At 37.4% G+C, this 18,871-nt stretch overlaps 1 protein-coding gene across 2 annotated transcripts; it reads right to left on the bottom strand.

Moving 5' to 3' along the window:
• Positions 1-55: 55 nt before the first annotated feature.
• Positions 56-18,517, bottom strand: znf384a (zinc finger protein 384 a). Of its 2 annotated transcripts, XM_027016262.2 has the most exons (12): positions 18,215-18,517; positions 16,725-16,792; positions 16,078-16,396; positions 14,271-14,393; positions 13,821-13,859; positions 10,312-10,478; positions 9,818-9,897; positions 8,376-8,600; positions 4,731-4,898; positions 4,408-4,486; positions 3,440-3,598; positions 56-2,852 (listed from the first exon to the last, which is right to left on the bottom strand). In XM_027016262.2, the coding sequence occupies exons 2-12, from the start codon at positions 16,785-16,787 to the stop codon at positions 2,469-2,471; spliced, it is 1,806 nt and encodes a 601-aa protein (XP_026872063.2). In that variant the 5' UTR covers positions 16,788-16,792; positions 18,215-18,517; the 3' UTR covers positions 56-2,468. The 2 variants fall into 2 exon arrangements, with proteins under 2 accessions (XP_026872063.2, XP_026872064.2); XM_027016263.2 differs by lacking the exon at positions 4,731-4,898.
• Positions 18,518-18,871: the final 354 nt, after the last annotated feature.

The following is an 18,871-nucleotide window of genomic DNA, read 5'->3' as shown; positions in this document are numbered from 1 at the left end:
TTAGGAAGTGGTATGCAGGGGAACATGGAGGTCTAACTCTGAGAATAAAACCTTATTGACCAATGTCTTTTTGTTTTTATTGTTCATACAAGGAGAAACAGTTATTTAGATGAATGAGCATGGTATATACAGCAAAGCCAGCATTAAGAGTTGGTAACAAGAATAGTAGGAGACATTAACAATAATATTGAGAACTGTATTATTTCCAAAGACACATGAGATACAACAAGGATTACACATGAAGGCACCAACCAATCAACAGTCTGCTCAGTCAACAAAAGCATTTTATGTAATCCTGTGATTGGTTGGCATGGAAAAAGTCATCATTCTGTACTTTGTTCTCCAATATTACTTTTTAATGTTTTCTTTTAAATTTAAATTTCAATAGGATCAGAGACAATCCTTCCTTTTTGTAAATAAAAGACTTCTGTATGTATTTACAGTCATTTCCAATCAATAATGAAGGATAATTATAATTGCATAACAAAAGCCAACAAATCAATAATAGTTGGTATTAAAGGTTAAAAAACACACTACTAAATAGTACCTGGTAACCAAATTGATGCTTGCACCATTATCTCCTGCCTTTTCAATTCCCACCTCCCTCCCTCTGGTTTAAAGTCCTCTTTTTAGGGAGGGCTGGAAATATATAAAATGACTGCACTCAATGTAAGAAAAAGAAAACACTGAATCATGTTTTCACATATAACTCTCTTGACTCCCTCCCACTGACATGCTTTTTCAGCCATTTCTTCACATTCTCACATACACATGAATATGCATACACAGACAATAGAAAAATACATAAATATGATACAAGACAAATGTAAATGATGAAAAACAAAGATGATAAAAAGTTTATTTTAAGTGCTGTATCCCTTAAAACCTTTCGCCTTCTGTTTCAGACTGTGATGTCGATAATGCTCTTACTTTTATATTGTGACTAGTAGTAACAAACATAACATTAACTTGAACTGTCTGTCATTGGCCCAGCAAATCATCATCATAACAGATCTCATGGAGCCATACTTATAAAAGCCAGTCATAACATCACTGATATTAGGTGTGTTTTTTAAACTATAAAATGGAAACTTCCACATTCTGATAAATAGCCATGCACACAATTTACCTTGAGAAAGACAAGTATCTTAAAATACAAAGACTAGGTCTTGTCCAAGTTTGTGTTTGTGGGAAAATCCTCATTTCTAATTAAGGCAATACCAATATTATACCAGTATGGTACATTTAACATTTAAAAAACTGGGAAATCCACTCTCCAAGTCTGATCTGTTGACCTGCAATGAGGTTAATGATGAACAGCTCAGTACTTTGTGCTTGCTTATTGCCCCCAAATTTGTGACAAAGCACAGCATAAACCAAACAAAATGGACCAAAGTGTGTTACAACATTCTCAAGAGACTTTGGCTGACATGCTGTTGTGCAGACCACGACAGACAGTTCACACATAATTTCATGTCAAATCACTGGGCCACCACCTTTCCTAAACATCAGAAGATGAAGTAAAATCAAAGGCACTGTTTGAGCATTTTTTTTAACTTATTTTTAGAAAATGCCAATTGGATACAAAGAAAAATCAAGAGCAACAGCTGAAACCTGAAACTAAAGTACTGAAAATCCACAATTTGATTATTGAAACAAAAAAATTATTTCCCTACTACTTAATTGTTTCAGTCAGAGATGGCAGTTGGGTTCCGCTGAATTAAAAACATTAAAATATGTTAGATTTGCCAGTTAACAAGACCTGAAAGAGCTATTGTCTGGACTGAACTGGCATCATAACTTTATTTCATGGAAAACAAATGATAGGAGGGTTGAAACACAAGTTGACAGGAACTGATAACCATCTTGCTGTTCAACATCAATAATGTCTAGAAAGAGCCAATGCCACTTCAGGTTTTCATTTGAACCAAGCAGGAGCATATGATAGGTTTTTTGAACACTGGAATCTGCTAATTAAACAAAGGAAAATCAGATATACTCCTGTTGGTTAAAATAATTTCAGCCAAACCACCATTTTGCAGATAAGACTGGACACCCCTTATTGTTGGTGGAAGTTCTACTGACATTAAATATTTTTAGAACCAAGCTACAGCAGCTCAGCAAGAGTCGCGACACCTCTGAGCACAGCAATGCCAGTTTTGGCAGTTATGCATCTATATTTTTCTTTGCATCCAGTGTACATTTTCACAAACAAATCCTCCAGTAATCCCTTTGAACACTTTCTATCTTCTTATGCTGTGGCTGCAAATCTAGGCAAAACCTCTTCAGATTTTTTCACATAGAATGGCCATCATGTTGTACAGCCATTCATCTCGTTTTTTGCCTCTAGACCCCATAGTGTATACCCCATGTGTACATATCTCATCCAAGGCAGTGTAGCTTCTCTCTCATTTCTTTTTTTGTTTTACATAGTCCAACTTCTCCAACTCCCTCCTTCCATTCCTGTCCTACGAGTTCATGTGCTCCACCTGAATGGCAGAGGTGGAGACAGTTAGGCAGAGGTCCTTGTGTGCAGACAGGTCGGCTACGCTGACGGGTTTGTACTGGATCTCTCCAGCTGATACTGTCTTGTACTGGTGCAGGTCAAAGGGGCAGGGGACTCCCTCTGTAACAGGGTAGCTGGTCGGTGGGTTGGGGTTGGCTTGGTTCTGTGCCTGGGCTGCTGCTCCAGCAGCAGCGGCACCCCTGCCTCGGCCACGGCCCCGACCGCCTCCGCTTCCTGGGGTCTGAGCTGGATTCTGGCCCTGCTGTGCCTGCTGGGCGGCTACAGCAGCTGCTACAGTCAGGGGATCTGGGTTGTGTTTTCGCATGTGTTTCATTAGATATGTCTCCTGTGGAAAAGAGATGGCAAGACACTGAATTTACATGGTGACGGGAGAGCTTAGGCTAGCTTGGTGCAGGGACAGGTAGAAGATTAAGTAAGGGACTGTATGATGGAAAATCTGCATGCCTGAAATAGTTTTATTTAAACCTTTAAAAAAAGTTAAATAGTGGATAAATTTATCATTTCAGTTTCTACAAGTATAAACTTTACTAGATAGAATCTATGTAGATGTCATCAAATGTGTTTCTAGAAGAGTAGAAAACTTACTTAATTTAACCAGTGCAGTAGTTAGGCAGTGAAGATAGCAAAGGTTTGTAGTCTAAGACGATCTCTCTGCTGTTTATATAGCAGTTAAGGTACAGTTAGCTAGCTAGTCCAGCATACCTACTGACTGAGCATCTGATGTAAGTGAATGCATGTACCACAGAATGGATTTCTATTGGTTCGATGGCCCTACCAATATGCCAGCTACCATTATATAATTAAAAAGTGAAAAAGCAGTTTTCAACATCCAACCTAGTCATCTAAGAAGATTTTACATGCTTTATAGAGGAGATGACAAAATCTAGCATTAAAGCAAGATAATTAACTTACAGAGGTATATGCTCGGTTGCAGAGACCACATGAGTAGAGTTTGGCATGTTTGACTGTGTGTGTAGACAGATGGACCTCCAGGCTAGCTGCATCTGTGTAACCTCGGTTGCAGTTGTGGCACTTGTACGGCTTGTCTTTATTGTGCTGTCTGCGGTGAGACTGAAAAGAAAATAATACAATTTTATACAAAAAAAACAAGTCTTCAGTTTCTAACTTTTCATTTTTTCTCACTTTTTGCCAGTGTTAATCATTCTATGTTAATCCAATGTTAATCACCCTATGAGCTCACCATGTCCCAGGTGACCCTATAACTGACAGTATAATTTACATTTTTAGTAATATCTTTACATGTAATTAAGTCAAAATAAAAGAATATCTCCGCCTGGCTAGCCTGCAAATATGCCAGATTTTCTTATGATCACTCTGCACTGATCATAGCCAATACACATTGTGCACTTCTCATTACAGCAGCATTGAGCAAACAGATTACATAACAGAAATGCAGCACATTAAGGCCTACATTGTAAATTAAATATATTGCATGGAATTAAAATGGTCCTTTTATAAGCATACAATCAACGTCAGTGATGCTGTAACACTACTTTAACACTTTTATATAAGATATAAAAGTTGCAGTACATTTTACTTAATAGCCAGTTAGTGTTAGTTTGATTTGCTCTCCTTTAATATTTACTGAGCTCAAGGGGGGAAAAAAACTTTCTAAGAAAGACCACTAAATCTATAAAAAAATATTTTTGCTGCAATACATTTATATAAAATAGAAGTTGTGGCAGATTAGAATTATTTAACAATATTTAACAATATCATGGCATCAGAGGCTCACTCAGTCAACCATAAAACATGCACAGGTGAAAAATACTTGTCTCATACTTACTCATACTTCACAAGCTTAGGAGAAAAATTTCTAGCAATATTTCTAATGATATTTCATAAAAAAGTCAATTTACCTGGAGGTTTGAGAGCTGGGTGAAAGCCTTCTCACAGCCAGGATGGGAACACTTGTATGGGCGATCACCAGTGTGAATCCTATCAAACAGAAATAGCAATGAACTTATTAGGTAATTTTCCAGAAAACCTCCCTTAGTGGTTTCTGACAATATCACAATTTTTCCAATTAACCAATAGTGCCTGCTGGAAAACAACATTTTAACTTTATGACAAAACAAGAAATGCTAAATGAGAGAGAAGATACTGAAGTAAGAGGGTGGATAGATGGAGCAGAGACTTGTGAGATGTGGCAATGCTAACTTTAGCTGTCCCTGGCCATTACCTGTGGTGCTGCTGTAAGTGACTGAGCTGTCTGAAGGTTTTCTGGCAGTAGGAGCAGGTGTAGGGCTTGGCCCCGCTGTGGATGCGGATGTGCTGGGCCAGGTAGCTGGAGTTGGCAAACGATTTGGAGCAGTGGGGGCACTTGTGCGGTTTGCTCTCTGTATGGTTTCTAACAAGGGTTCAGGGGAAGGATATGGAGAGAGAGAAGGAGAGAGAAAGGAGAGATTTATAAAAACCACTCAATGTATATATCAAATCATGAGATCACAAAACGTATAGTGTGAAACATGATTGCAGCAGTACATCAGTGTGCTCAGTTCTGTGTCTGAGTTTTGAAACGCAGTACACAAACACACACAAGGAACAATCATCCTGTTCTCTCTCATTCTCTCTTGACCTTTCCACCTTTCTTTCCCTGTGTGTGCTATTAGGTCAAGTGAGAGCTTTCTTGTATCATGGTTCACTCTTAGAAAATAAGATCACAAAATGGGATGATGGGGGACAGAGGAAAAGAGACTTAAATGAGATGTAAATACAACCTAAGTAGAAAACTACAAAGTCAAAGCAAGCTGCAAAGCATGTGAAATATTTTCAGTTACAGCAAGGCTAAGGAGAAGGTCAGAGATCAAATATTATCAGGTCAAACGACTTGAAAATGATCATATGTGTGGAAAATTACATTGGCTGAACAATTAACGGAATGCAAATAGAGTTCATGCAAATTTGCAGATAAATATGTGAGAGCTAAGAAGTGTGAGAGAAAAAACAGAGAACTGAATAGGCTAAGAAGTACCAAGAGGCAGCTTGCTGGTTAAGTCCAGGGACACTAAAGCATGACTAAGTGAAAACATGCTTCCTTCTCCCTGCTGTAATCCATATTCAATCACTGTCAATCAGAACGTACACATACGTACGTACGTACGTACGTACGTACGTGTGTGTACGCATGTGTGTTCATATCAAATTAGTGGGGATGGGATGGGTAAACTTTTATTCAAAGAGAAACCCATATCAAACCTCTGACCAAAACAAACTAAAGAACTAGTAAAAGAAATTCTGAAAGCTTTGGATGGAGAACACACACTTAAAAATACTTTCCAAACCTGCTAAGATCATGCAAATGCAGACAAGCATAATAGAGTGGTGGTTCAAAACCACCGTGACCATTCTAATGCAAACTGCAATAATTAGTCAATACTATGGTAAAAGATTATATATTGATTCCTGTATTGTTCAAAGGTAAGTTTCAATTTACAAATTTGCACTGAATAAGAAATAGCAGTATAGATTATAGTGATAGGAATAAATTAAATATTTATTAAAATTATTTATCTAGGCCTTTTATGAACCAGGAGACTCTTTCAGTAGCCCTTTTTAACATGTCCTCTCCAACTTCCACAGACCTACATAACACAAGAAGCCACTTACGTGCTCTCACCAGAAAACATAAGAATTCATGCAGAGTTAATTTCTTTGGAACTGTTTAGTCTAACAAAAATCTGCAGCCAGACGAGACATTTGTAAATAAGGTTGGACACCTGTGGGCTAAATAACACTGTTAAACATGATAATTATTTAGCCAAAAGACTAAAGCAATAAACAGCTATTAAATGTGACAAATAGAGTAGGTTTCAAAATAAAGGCCAATTCAAATGTAGTGAATAACATATTGTAAAATATTTGTATATTTTTGAAATTTTAAGCATTGTGAAGATGTTTTGGCTTACATTTATAAATGGATTTGTCTGCCATTGTTTTTGTTGTTGAAATGGAATCTGCGTCTGGCTGCTGTGTTTTCTGGGGAAGTTCTGCTTCTGAAGTGGACTTGTGTGTTCACTTGTTACTTTGCCCCTGAGGGATCATCTGACACACTTCAGTAATGGAACAGCCCTTAAGATCACGTAGGGGATTCCCCCAATGGGGAAGTGGATGAGAGTGCGTTAAAATGGGTATTGAAATAGGGCTTTGAATTTGGTTAAATTCCTCACTCATCTTTTACTCAAAATGTTGATAATGTTAATAACCTGGATTTGAAAATTAACAGGCTACATTCATGTACATACTAGAATCTAACTAAATCTACTGGAAATGCCGCTCCTTTGGCAAGTAAATTCCAATGAATATAAGACAAGAAAGTGCTTCCTTGAGTGGTTCTATGTTTGAGAAAAAGAGCAAGAACTCCTTTTTCCACAAGATATCATGATATATTTACTGACACATAAGGGATTAGAATAAATCCTGGGTTATTTGTATCAGTCCTTTTAAAGTAGGAAAAGGTTCCAGAATCTATAGTGATGCCGGTTCCCACAGTTCATAAAACATCACTTACATAGCGGACTTGGACAGAACTAAAATAATTGAGGAATAAAAGTAGTAATTACATTAACCCACCTCTCCATATAAAACAAATTCCATTTAATTGGGCCTTTAGTTATAAATTGCAAAAAATGCAATAAATGAAATCTTATTTAACAAACAATATAGACTTTACACAGCACTGTCTTTACTGAAGATATGGTTTGATGAATTGAAGGTCATTGATCTAAAAATATGTGAACCTCTAGAAAAGCCATTTTTTTAAAAGATGCTAACTGGAGTGCCCTAGACTGAAAATAAAAACCCTGAAATATTACTAATGATATATTATACTAATGAAATATTATACTAACGCCAGTGGAGGAAACCACTGCTCTACAAAAAGATACTACTTTCCATCTCAAGATAGCTTAATTCAACCTAGGCCAGGGCTTTTCACCTTCTGTTCTGAGAACTAGTTTCCTTCCACAGATTGATTCAACTCATTAGCTAATTACCAAGCTATTCATGAGTGAGATGAGCTGTACTGGGGTGGTGAAAACTTGAAATTGTGCGGAGCAGCAAGTTCCCAGGAGGGGTGCACAAAATCCCTGACAGAGATGTTCCATATCACTATTGAAGTAACGTTCTGTAGACAATTGAGGAAAAAAGGTTGAACTATTTGGTATATGTACATATGAGTACATTTTCAAACAGAGCATATAAATCTCTGCTCATCACAAACATCAAGCATGAAGCATAAATAAGGGAATACAGTGTGTGATTGCTATGCTTTTTCAGGGCCTCTGTGGTTTACAAGCAGTGAGAGACCAAGGTCTTCCTATCTGTATGAGAAATTCTACAGCAAAATGTCAGTTTATCGGTCTTTGATGTAAAATCCACTAGAGATTGGGTCAGTACAATCATTATCCATAACTCTGGTGTCAATTACAGACCAACTCAAACAGAAGATATGTTGTATATAGAATGTCCAAGGCATAGTCCTTACTTAAGTCCCATTAAAATGCTGTGGGGTAATCTTAAGGAAGCCATTCAAGTAAAAATTCCCAAAATTATATAGAAAATCAACCAGTTTACCTTTTAACTGCTGTTATTATTATTAATTTTATTATTATTAGGACCCAGCACCCACCCCTAATTAATAAATGGTTCACATATTTCTTCCACCAATGATCCTTCAAGAAATGGCACACAACATATCCACAAAGATATTATAAATATTTTTTGTTAAATTAACATAGCATTTTAGGTGCTCTTCATGCATAAATCAAAGGGTTTGCAAACTCTTTTCCTGCAAGTGCATATGCATGCACAGACAAAATGTCCATACCGTGTGTGCTGCTGCAAGTGACTGAGTTGTCTGAAGGATTTCTGGCAGTAAGAGCAGGTGTAGGGCTTGGCCCCGCTGTGGATGCGTATGTGCTGGGCCAGGTAGCTGGAGTTGGCAAATGATTTGGAGCAGTGGGGACATTTGTGGGGCTTGGCCTCTGTGTGCGACTTGGCATGGATCTGCATGTCCGACTTGCTGAAGAAAGTCACAGCGCACATCCGGCATCTGGATTGATGAGCCAAATGGAAAAAATGTTTGAGAGCTTTTGATACAAGTTCTGATTATAATACTGATCAGATTCTGACCTACTGGAAAAATGTTTGAGAGCTTTTGATATAGTTATATATAAGTTATATTTACAATACTGATCAATACTATTGATTACAATAGCAGTGTAATCAGTATTACAATAATACTGGACTTCTCTGTACTTCTGTGTAACAAGTCCAATATTAGGGAAATACTGGGGAAAATATTCTGAAAATCAACTCTTGGATGAAACGCTGCAATCAGACTTGCTAGGAACAACCAAGAATCAATGCTCAGTTTGCCCTAATTGTAGTTTTACAAGTCATAAGTTAAACTAATTATTTGTTACTTAAAATGTCAACATGAGACAGATGTTAAAAAACAGATAAAACAAATGAAATAAAGTATTATACACCAGATATATGTTGGACTGAATATGTATAGAAACACAAACACAGGGTGCTATTATATGACCATGCAGAGGCACAATTGTGCCTGAGCCATTTCCTGACATAACTGTCTACAGTATTATGGATCCAGCAGCTTACTTAACAGATGACAACAAACAATATTTGCTGAAGGAATCCTTTGGTTTTCTCTAGACAAGCATTTATGGTTGTTGAAGTGAAAGACAATTGATCAGACTAGAATTTATTGTTCAGTGCTTTATAAACAAAGCTGTATTATGTCTGTGTATTGGCCACAGATACAAGCATTGGTACACAGGTTTTATTGAGAATAAATCACAAAGATTCAATTCTGGTCATTTTTAGCCCATAGTTTTTGCTGTGTATTCCTGTACAACAGGAATACAGCTTCAACGTTTTCACTTTGCTGATTCACTGTTTTTGTATTGCATGTGTTGTCAATATTTTCCTGAATGTTCCTCTTCACACATTAAGCTTTTGTGATATCTAAATGACATTTTGTCTTGTTCTGGAGCTGTTAGTTGCCTTTATGTTGCTTTTAAACCTTGCATATAAATTTGCTTGCATTGTTTTATAGCTGACATTCTGCTAACTGTCCCTATACAGTCAACCTTAGGAGAATCGATTATAGTTGCATTTGTAATGTAGTTTATTTACATCAGAAAAAAAAGACTTTCATATGGCGTCTCCATTATTTGCTCACCGTGTATATATGTAGATAAATGTAGGCATTTTTTAAAATGAGGCAATATTTCATTTCTGTACCTATATGACTTGTTCCCATCCTTGCCTGTGTGATCATCCTCATCTTCATTAGACATGTCATAGGGATCAGCAGCATGATGCTGAAAAGGGAGAGTCATGAAACAAAAATTACTAATTTTAAATTATAATTTTAAATTAATAACTTTCTGTGCTTTCTGGAGACAGTAACATTTACTAAATTCAAAATCATCTCTTACTGGCAGTCTTTTGCCACAAATGATTAGTACTTGCTTCCTATTGGGTATGAAAATTTCTGAAGAAACCTGGACACTGTGCCAAAGGTTTGAATTTACTCTGCAACTTCTTCATTGATTCTCATCATATTATATTAAATCTAATATACTAGGTTTACATAAATATATCATTTGACATCTTAAAGCAAAACATTTAAATAAATGCATGAACAGTTACACATTTGTGTGTGTGTGTGTGTGTGTTTTAACTCATCTTCACCTAATTAAATGAAGGTAAAATTAAAAATTAAATAGAATTACCTGCCCTCCAGCAGCTAGATGAGCAAGAATCAATGCATCACTTCCTGTGGGAAGGGTATGTGATGTCACAGGACCCGCTCGGGGCATCATGGATTTCTTCTTTCTGCCCCGCTTTGAGGGTGCTGGCATGACAACAGCTGGAGGAACACTGCTATCCTCCTTCTTATCTAGGAGGGGAAACAGTAGACAGACAGGAATAGTAAAAAGTAAAAAAAAAAAAGAAAAAAAAGAAAAAAAAAGATATAAATGTTGATGAAGAGTAATTCCTGTTGCACACAGAACTATATCTAGTGTATATCTAATCCACTTTATATGTCTGCTTTACAATGTCAAAATATTAGTCCACTTTATATTTTGAAAAAATTTATGCATATAGTCATTCATGTAAAATATACAATATATTACTCTTGTAAACTAGGTTTTTCCCCAAAACATTTGACTATGATGTCTAAGAAACTGATGTTACAGTGTTACTGGTCTTATTCCTGTATTGATTCTTGCTAATAAATATACCCATTGACTTGTTAACAAAGGTGCATGTTTGCAAGTCCTGAGCATCTGTTTTCCCCCTCACACTGGATAAAGTAGACCATGGAAGATTATTACTTGGTAGCAGAGTAGCATGCTAGTCTAAACAACAAAGCTACTATATGCTGAAAATAAATCATTCATTCATGTAATCCACCTGTTTAAATTTATGGGACTTATGGGAGAACAATCAATCATTTTCAATGTTGTCTTCACCACTAGTCACTTTGTACGTGCCTCTAATTTTACTAGATGCCTAGCTAACTAGCTACTACAAACAGGTGCTGAAACCCCGCGCGTATAAGCGTTTAAACAAAGGGGATCAGACAACCAGCGAGTTCAAATTTTAGACAATTTGAGGGGAAAAAAAGCAGACCAAAACCAGATACATATTCCTCACTAAATGACAGGTAAAGATCATCTATGTTATCAACAGTAAGAGACAAAACATACCTACTCACTTTTTAAAATCCCTGGGGACTTCAACAGAGCAAAATTATACTACAAAATTAAACAATAAAAATAGACAGCTTGCCAGAGATAGATAATACTCTAAAAATACACTGTGCCACTGCTACACAATTCATAAAGATGCTCTGTCCGCCAAGCAACTCTGGAATACTCTGATCACTGCTTGAGTTCATCATTACAACCTACAGGAAAAAAAAAAACTAAAATCTACAAAGCCAGGAACTGCAAGACTGATTTGACTGTACCAATTTTAGTTTTTTTGAAGCTGCAACTGGCAACCTGAACTGACACTGTGACATGGTACATCATCGGAAGTGAAGATAGAGCTGTGTACAAGAAGTCCAGGAACTCACTGATGAAGGACATCAGAGTGACAAAAGGCAGCTACAGTTTTTGGCATCAGTGTAGGTCATCACAAACTACAGAACATCATCAATCTCCCCTCTGAGGCAAACAAAGACCTGACTGATGGCATGAATGTCTTCTGCTACAGGCTTGAGAGGGCCAAATACACACCCATCACTCACTGCAATCCAAAATTAACAGCAACAACCACACCTCTGGCATTACCTTCATAAACAGCTGACTAGTTCCCTCTGCTGTGCCATAGCTAGTCTTGTTTTCTCTGATAGCTATAAAATGCTACTTCACACCTATAATAATATATTGTACAATGTTGTACATCACAACCTTATTCACATAAATAGGTACTACTGATTTTAGACATTTTTTTTATTGTACATACTCCGCATTATGTAGTAGCCCAGTGGTTAAGGTACTTGACTAAAAATCAGAAGGTTGCCGGTTTATGCCCCAACACTGTCAAGCTGCCCCTATTGAGCCCCTGAGCAAGGCCCTTAACCCTTAATTGCTCAAGTTGTATTCAGTCATAATCATAAGTCACTTAGGGTTAGTGACTTTTACTTAGGGTAAAAGTGTCAGATAAATGCCATAAGCATAAATTTCTGTATATTGTCCATATTGCTCAAGAGTAACCCAACATCCAAAACCAAATTCCTTGTATCTGTATGCGATTCTGATTCTGTATCTGCTACCAGAAAAGACCTGGAGTGGTGTTCATGGTGGCGTTTGTTTCAACAGAAAAAACAAAGTTTTATACAGGCCACCAGAATGTTAAACAGCACTACTCTGTCTTCAGTGCTGCCCTCTGGAAACTGTGATGAATATCTAAAGAAAATTAGCCAGACATGATTACCAAATTAAAGGTAACATTGTGAAAAGATGAAGACTACACAGCTAAAAAATAATCTATGCATTAGGATAAACCAATTACTTAGGATTCCAAAAATATATTAGCCCTTCTCACCTTTAATCTAATTTGACATGACTCTGAGAAACACACCAATTTCTCAGTCACAGCGAGCATTTCATCAACTGTAGTGCCTTGCATTTTACTGCAACTCTTTCTTCTCCTTTTTAGGCAATGTCATCTACATAACTGTAGACATGTATTTTTAATTGATGGACTTTAATGCAATTATATCAACTTTTTAAATGTTTCCTATGTAAAGCACTTTGATACTCTGAAATACAAATGAAAAGCCCTATATAAAGTGCTAAACATTTTGGTAATTGTTTTAGACTTGTTACTAGTATTGGCTATGGAGTCCCTCAAGGTTCATCATTAGGGCCTGTCCGTTTCTCACTTGCTGCAAGAGACTGATTGTTCATGGAGGGACATGTGGACAGTGTCATGCGCAGGGTTGCTCCTTAGAGGTGAATGCATTATGGTGGAGACCGTCACTCTCTGATGGGAAGGATGCTGTGACGGAGATCGTCACTTAGGAAGGTTAAATAGATGCTCTGGCTGCTATGCCAGGGTGCTGGCTCTTTGGTCCGGTGGTCAAAGCTCATGTTTACCTCCTGTCAGACCTGGGTTTGAGTCCCAGGTAGGGTGGCTGCCTTCAAACTTCGTCACACTGTAAAAATTTCTAATCTAGAGTAATCACAAAATATGCAGTTTCACCACTACAAATATTTGTGGGATGGCTCATGCAGATTTTGACAGGAGCTTATTTAGTTGTATAAAAACACACTATGGGTCAAAAAGGTCAACTCTCAAAACCTTTCAATCTGTTGGTTACACATAGCGGCAATGTGGAAAGCACAAGCACAGTAGCATATGGTTAGTTTACCACAGGAAATTATACATTATGCATTCTCCTCAAAAGTTTTTGTTTGATCACTGCTGGTCAAGTGTTAAATGTGAACTAAGAATCACAAATAGCTGTTTTATCCTGTATTCAGTGCCCTCCAGAACAAACGGCACCTTCAAATAATACAAGTAAAACATGTTCTAATATTTTTTTCCTACACTTTCTGATATATATATATATATATATATATATATATATATATATATATATATATTTCTATGTTTAGTAGAAAACACAACCATGGCCAGGATAGCAGCACTGCTCCTACAGTTCTTGAAGTTGAAGAACACAGTAAAGAGATCTGAGTGTGTACATGTGTGTTTGTATACTCACTGTGACTTTGGAGGTAGAGGGAGGGGGGTCGCCTGGCCTCTGACAAATCAAGAGAAGAGTACATTAACACACACTTAACACAGAGCACTCACTCTCCCTCCTGCTATAACACAGTGCTTTCTCTGCTTCCTTCATAACCTCATTCCCCCTTCCCTCCAATTTCCCAAATTGTGTTTAATTCAAAGTTTTGAAAAGTGATCAAGAGTAAGACCACACAGTATGTGTATGAAAGTTAAATGTGGGGGGGGGGGGGTGCAAATACACTCCAATGTCAAAAATATATTCTCTCCTTTTGACATTAGAGTATTTGTAATACAATGTATTGCATAATTGAAGCAGGTTGCCTCATTATAAGGTAGAAAAAGGTTTGAGCAGCATAGAGAACAAAGGAAAACAAAGGGTTGCAAACTCGGAAAGCAGAGTGTAAAGAATGGAAAGCAAAATATTTACCTGTGTTTGAAGGGTGCAGGGTGGACACTATCATGGTTGTGGCAGGTGGTCCAGTGACAAAAGACTGAGAGGAGGCAGGAGGAGTGACCAAGGTGCCTTGGGGAGTGGTGATTACTAACCCCGCTGAGAGAAAGGAAGAGACTCAAGGTTGGATTGACAAGCCTCATACTGAAGAAGCATCTTAACAACCACACTATCCCGTGGGTTAATTAGGAACCACACTATACCGGGTGTAAACTAGGAACCACACTATACCGGGTGTAAACTAGGAACCACACTATACCGGGTGTAAACTAGGAACCACACTATACCGGGTGTAAACTAGGAACCACACTCTGCTAATCAACCAGTGACAACAGCGACTCTGTGTATTCTGTGAAAGTCAGTGGCTGTTCAAAGATATTTGAAAGACTTGTAGTTGACCACCAGAGGAATGTTAAATAATACTTATACCAATTGTTATTTTGACAAATCTATAGTCTGATTAAGCCTCTGCTAAATAAATTCTGATTTTATAAAAATATAGTGCCAAAATCAATGAGCATATTTGAAAAATATCTTGCCGTAGGTTGTACGGCTCATAAAATAAAAAATAACTAAAGCACTAAAGATGTAATAAGAGGACAATTTTTGCCATTAAAAAGTACCCCATATTATTTTTTAAAAATTGTATTCAAATTGTCTCTTCAGGATCAAATTTTCTCTCTTCACACAACACAAGCCAGGTCTTTATATTTATTTCAGTTCTATGAATTAGAACTGACTAGAGCACATAAGAAAACACCTCTCCACGATTTAACAAGGGCTGATAAAAAAACAACAAAAAACCCCCCCAGCTCTCTTACACCAACCTGACAATTCTTTATTGCTGGAGATATTTACACCAAGCCCTGGGTCAGTTACGCCTTTACCTTTTAAATGTGCATTTAAATGGGTCACCAGCAATACGGTTATAGGGTTAAAAGAGCATAGGGTGGTTGTTGTAGATGCAATTTAATTTGAATGTGAACATTTAACACAGAGTCGATGACTAATAAATCAAATGGTTTTTCAACACTGTTACACTTTTTTGGATATCTATTATATCTATAATGATAATGCTGAATGACCCCATTTACACATCACATTTTATGCAACTTGAATACCAGGATTACATCGGGATAGAAATCCATCAAATTTGCAGTCATGTGCCCAAAACACATTTAAAACAGATTTAAGTACAATCACTCAAACCACTTCTGAAGGTGGTCAGAAAGGCATTTTATGCAACTGTTCAGAAACTCCCAAAATCTCACATCACACATTGCACTTACCCAGGATACATTTCAAAGCCAGAGCATCGAATCAGGAACATTGAAAATTGTAATTTTAAAAATGGCATTCATAATTTATAAATTGCGCAACAGGAAAATGGGAAACAAGAAATTGAAGTGGTATAAGCATAAAAAATTAAATATCAGATTACATTCTAGCTATTTAGAAACACATTAATTTACATGCATAAATGCATGTAAATGTAAGTAGTTAACAATTTAGGAGCAAATAATCCAGATGCTGGTTGCTTTAAATGACCATGTGTAAACCAGGTCTATAGTTGACCATGTAGATTAGAAACAGAGCAAATAATTTTAGCCCTTTAGCAGAGCTCTCAAATCCATCCTGATAGTGTACACACCTGACAGGTGATGCGGCCTGCTCTGAGCAGAAGTACCAAGTCACACTGAAAAGTTGCTTTGGGCCATTGATTTAATAAGTAACATGTAGCTCATTAATTTTACTGCAATAAATACAAAGGCAATCCACTCACCTGCTGTCATTATGCCAGTAGAGGGAACTGGCACAACCGTGATGTTCTGTGAGGAATGGGGAGGATGGAGGTGTGCTCCTACAGTAGCCATTTGTGGTCCTCCTGTTGTTGCTGCACCACCACCACCACCACCACCACCTCCTCCTCCTCCTCCTTCCTGCTTGGGCACCCTGGCAGCTGCTGCGGGATCCATGGAGGCAGGGCCGGGAACCGTAAGCACAGCAGTGGAGTAATGTGCAGAAGAAGAGTGAGGAAAGGAGACACTCTTCTCTGGTCCCAGCTGTTCTTTCATTTTGTTCAGAAACATGGCGTTCTCAATCTGAAAACAATAGTGGGTAGAGAGGAACATGCAAAGAATGGAAAATGGGGGAATGAAGAGGCGTAGGTAAAGAAAGAGGAAATAGCATGAAGTAAGAGATAAATGCAGAAGATGAACAGATGGTAGAAAAAGAGGAGAAACAGCAACGAGGAAAGCTCATTTTCTCTGGAAAGGTAGTCAGGGTAGAGTTTCACATGGATCAGAGCAAGTCTTCTGTTAGCCATCCCAGCCTGATATTGGGCATTTTTTGTAATTTGGCTTTTTAAGCAAGGTGTCTCCTAGACACAGTGATGTACTGTACAAGAGAGTCCAATAATAAGGTTTCTACCTGTCCTTGCACTGTTGGAACAGGAGACCAAAAGTATGATGAGTTGAAATGGGAATCTTCCATTATTTCTGCAATTGAAAAGCAACAGAACTTGTAAACACCCATTCTGCTTTTGGCTACAGTTGTGAAACTGATGTTTTGCCCTTATTGATGTTTTATTTTGTGCCCTTTGGAAAGGACTCTTTGCTTGAATATAAGTCAAGACACCCAAGCAAACCGCACTGTCTAAAATCATTGTATTACCCTCTGGAAATCTGGGTGCAGTTTTTGTCTCAACATGCATTTTCTTTTTAATTGCCATTCAAATTTGGGCAAGGAACATACATACAGGGATATCTCATTGATGGATGATCCTACGCTTGCCACAGGACAGGCAAAGAGGCATGTTTGGTTATTGTTAGGTATTTAGGTTCTGTGGTGCACAATTTAAACGAGGCCAAAAATTGTTAGAATGTGTATTGATGTTTTGGTGTTACCTGTGTTACTGAAGAAAAGGGACAACATATAATGGGGGAAGAAAAGTTTTGCTTCTATACATTACCTTTACTCACACAAAGTGATTGTGGTTCACTGCAATTATCATTTAGTTGTTTATACTGTTAACTATCTGCTTACTTAATTGGAACGGAGGTAAGTGTAGCTTGTACATAACAATCCATTTTACAGCAACTGACCGACGCCCACTTGCAGAGAAGGCTTTTGGCATCAAAGCAAAAGCCAAGATAGTTAGCTGTTAATTTAGTAATCTACTTGCTTCTCGTAACTAGCTAGTTAAGCCTACAAGTTGTCTGTTCATTAGGATATTTCAGCCGTATCCCATAGCTTATCATTCAATTAGCTAGCTAGGTTAGTATTTTGCAATTATACTTTCTTATAAACCGTCATCTTTGGGACACCCATCTATCTAGCTATCAATCAAGTTCTGTTCTTTTTTATTCTTACAGTAGGTTAACAAAGACAACGTGTGAGAAATCATCCACCAGACGTTAAAGGTATAGTTGAATTTTTGAGCTGGAAAATTTGTGATTTTACGAATACTGGCGAATCTAGGCAAATGCAGGGACCATCTTGACTGGAATGAACACTGTTGGCAAGAAACAATACATACATTAGCTAACCTAAATAAGCTAACGATATCTGGGCTACCCAGCCAGCCTCCATTAATATTTCAGCTTTTGTTAACTAGCTAGCTAGCGAAGGAGAAGCACCATTAAAGGCGATGCACAAGTAAACTTCCGCCTGAAACAATATTGCCCCTGTGTCTCCATCGGTCTCTCCGGTTAGTCTGACTGTGAAAATAAAAAAAAGAAAAAAACTCGAGGATAAAAAAAAAAAACGAACAAAAAAAAAACGTCGACGCCAATGCCCCTGTGCGAGAGACGCAGGTTCATGCAGACTTCCGGCTGGCGAGACAGAAGAGAAGCGCCCGTATGAGTTGCTCAAATCAGAAGAAATAATTAACAACTGAGTCATAATGCTATGTTAATTACCGGTGCTGGCGATTTCCTCTCAACCCCGGGACTCCTTCGGGCCGGGACAGTTCGGAAACTTCGTCCAAATCCGCCCGAAACCTCGGATTCACCTATTTTTTTCCCTGTTTTTTTTTCAATTTTTTTCCTTCTTGTGGGGCTGTCCGACTATTCTCCGCTACACTTCCGGCGAATGAGGTCAAACAAAAAAATGGGTATCGCGTTATAAAAAAAAACAACTTCCGCCATGTAAGGTCGTTTTCCAATTGCGACGTGTTATTCAGAAAATAAATGAATGAAATGTGACAATTGCCATGCTAATAAAACAAAATTGATTTATACCCAAATGGAAAATGAAATTTGTGAATATAGTTCCAAAATAACGAACATTTCTATAAAATATCTACATATTTTATTATACAGGTTTTAAAGATATGTAGTAATTTAACCACTCCAGTTACATTGCTATCTGTCAAACAGAATATTTTGGGTACTTAAATATTTCCCTTTAGTTTCCCTTTAGTTTCTAAAGTTGACAGAGTTTAATGTCACAATGTAAACACACGAGTGTATAAAAATAATATGACAAAAAATGCATATATTTTGTATTACTAATTATTGTGACGCGAATTATATTTTTAATTATTTTAATAATGATATTTTAACAACTATAAGAAC

This window comes from Electrophorus electricus, chromosome 8 (assembly GCF_013358815.1).
Source record: "Electrophorus electricus isolate fEleEle1 chromosome 8, fEleEle1.pri, whole genome shotgun sequence".
NCBI lineage: Eukaryota > Metazoa > Chordata > Actinopteri > Gymnotiformes > Gymnotidae > Electrophorus > Electrophorus electricus.
The sequence above is the reverse complement of the archived record's forward strand: the minus strand, read 5'-3'. Positions and strand labels throughout refer to the sequence as shown.

Bases quoted from the DNA above. Each gene is read 5' to 3' on its own strand.
- znf384a (XM_027016262.2), bottom strand. From the start codon at position 16,787: ATGGAAGATTCCCATTTCAACTCATCATACTTTTGGTCTCCTGTTCCA. The intron at 10,479-13,820 runs GTGAGTATACAA...TTCCCCTCCTAG, and splicing joins CCTCTACCTCCAAAGTCACA to ATAAGAAGGAGGATAGCAGT. The intron at 8,601-9,817 runs GTACAGAAATGA...TCATCAATCCAG, and splicing joins GATGGGAACAAGTCATATAG to ATGCCGGATGTGCGCTGTGA.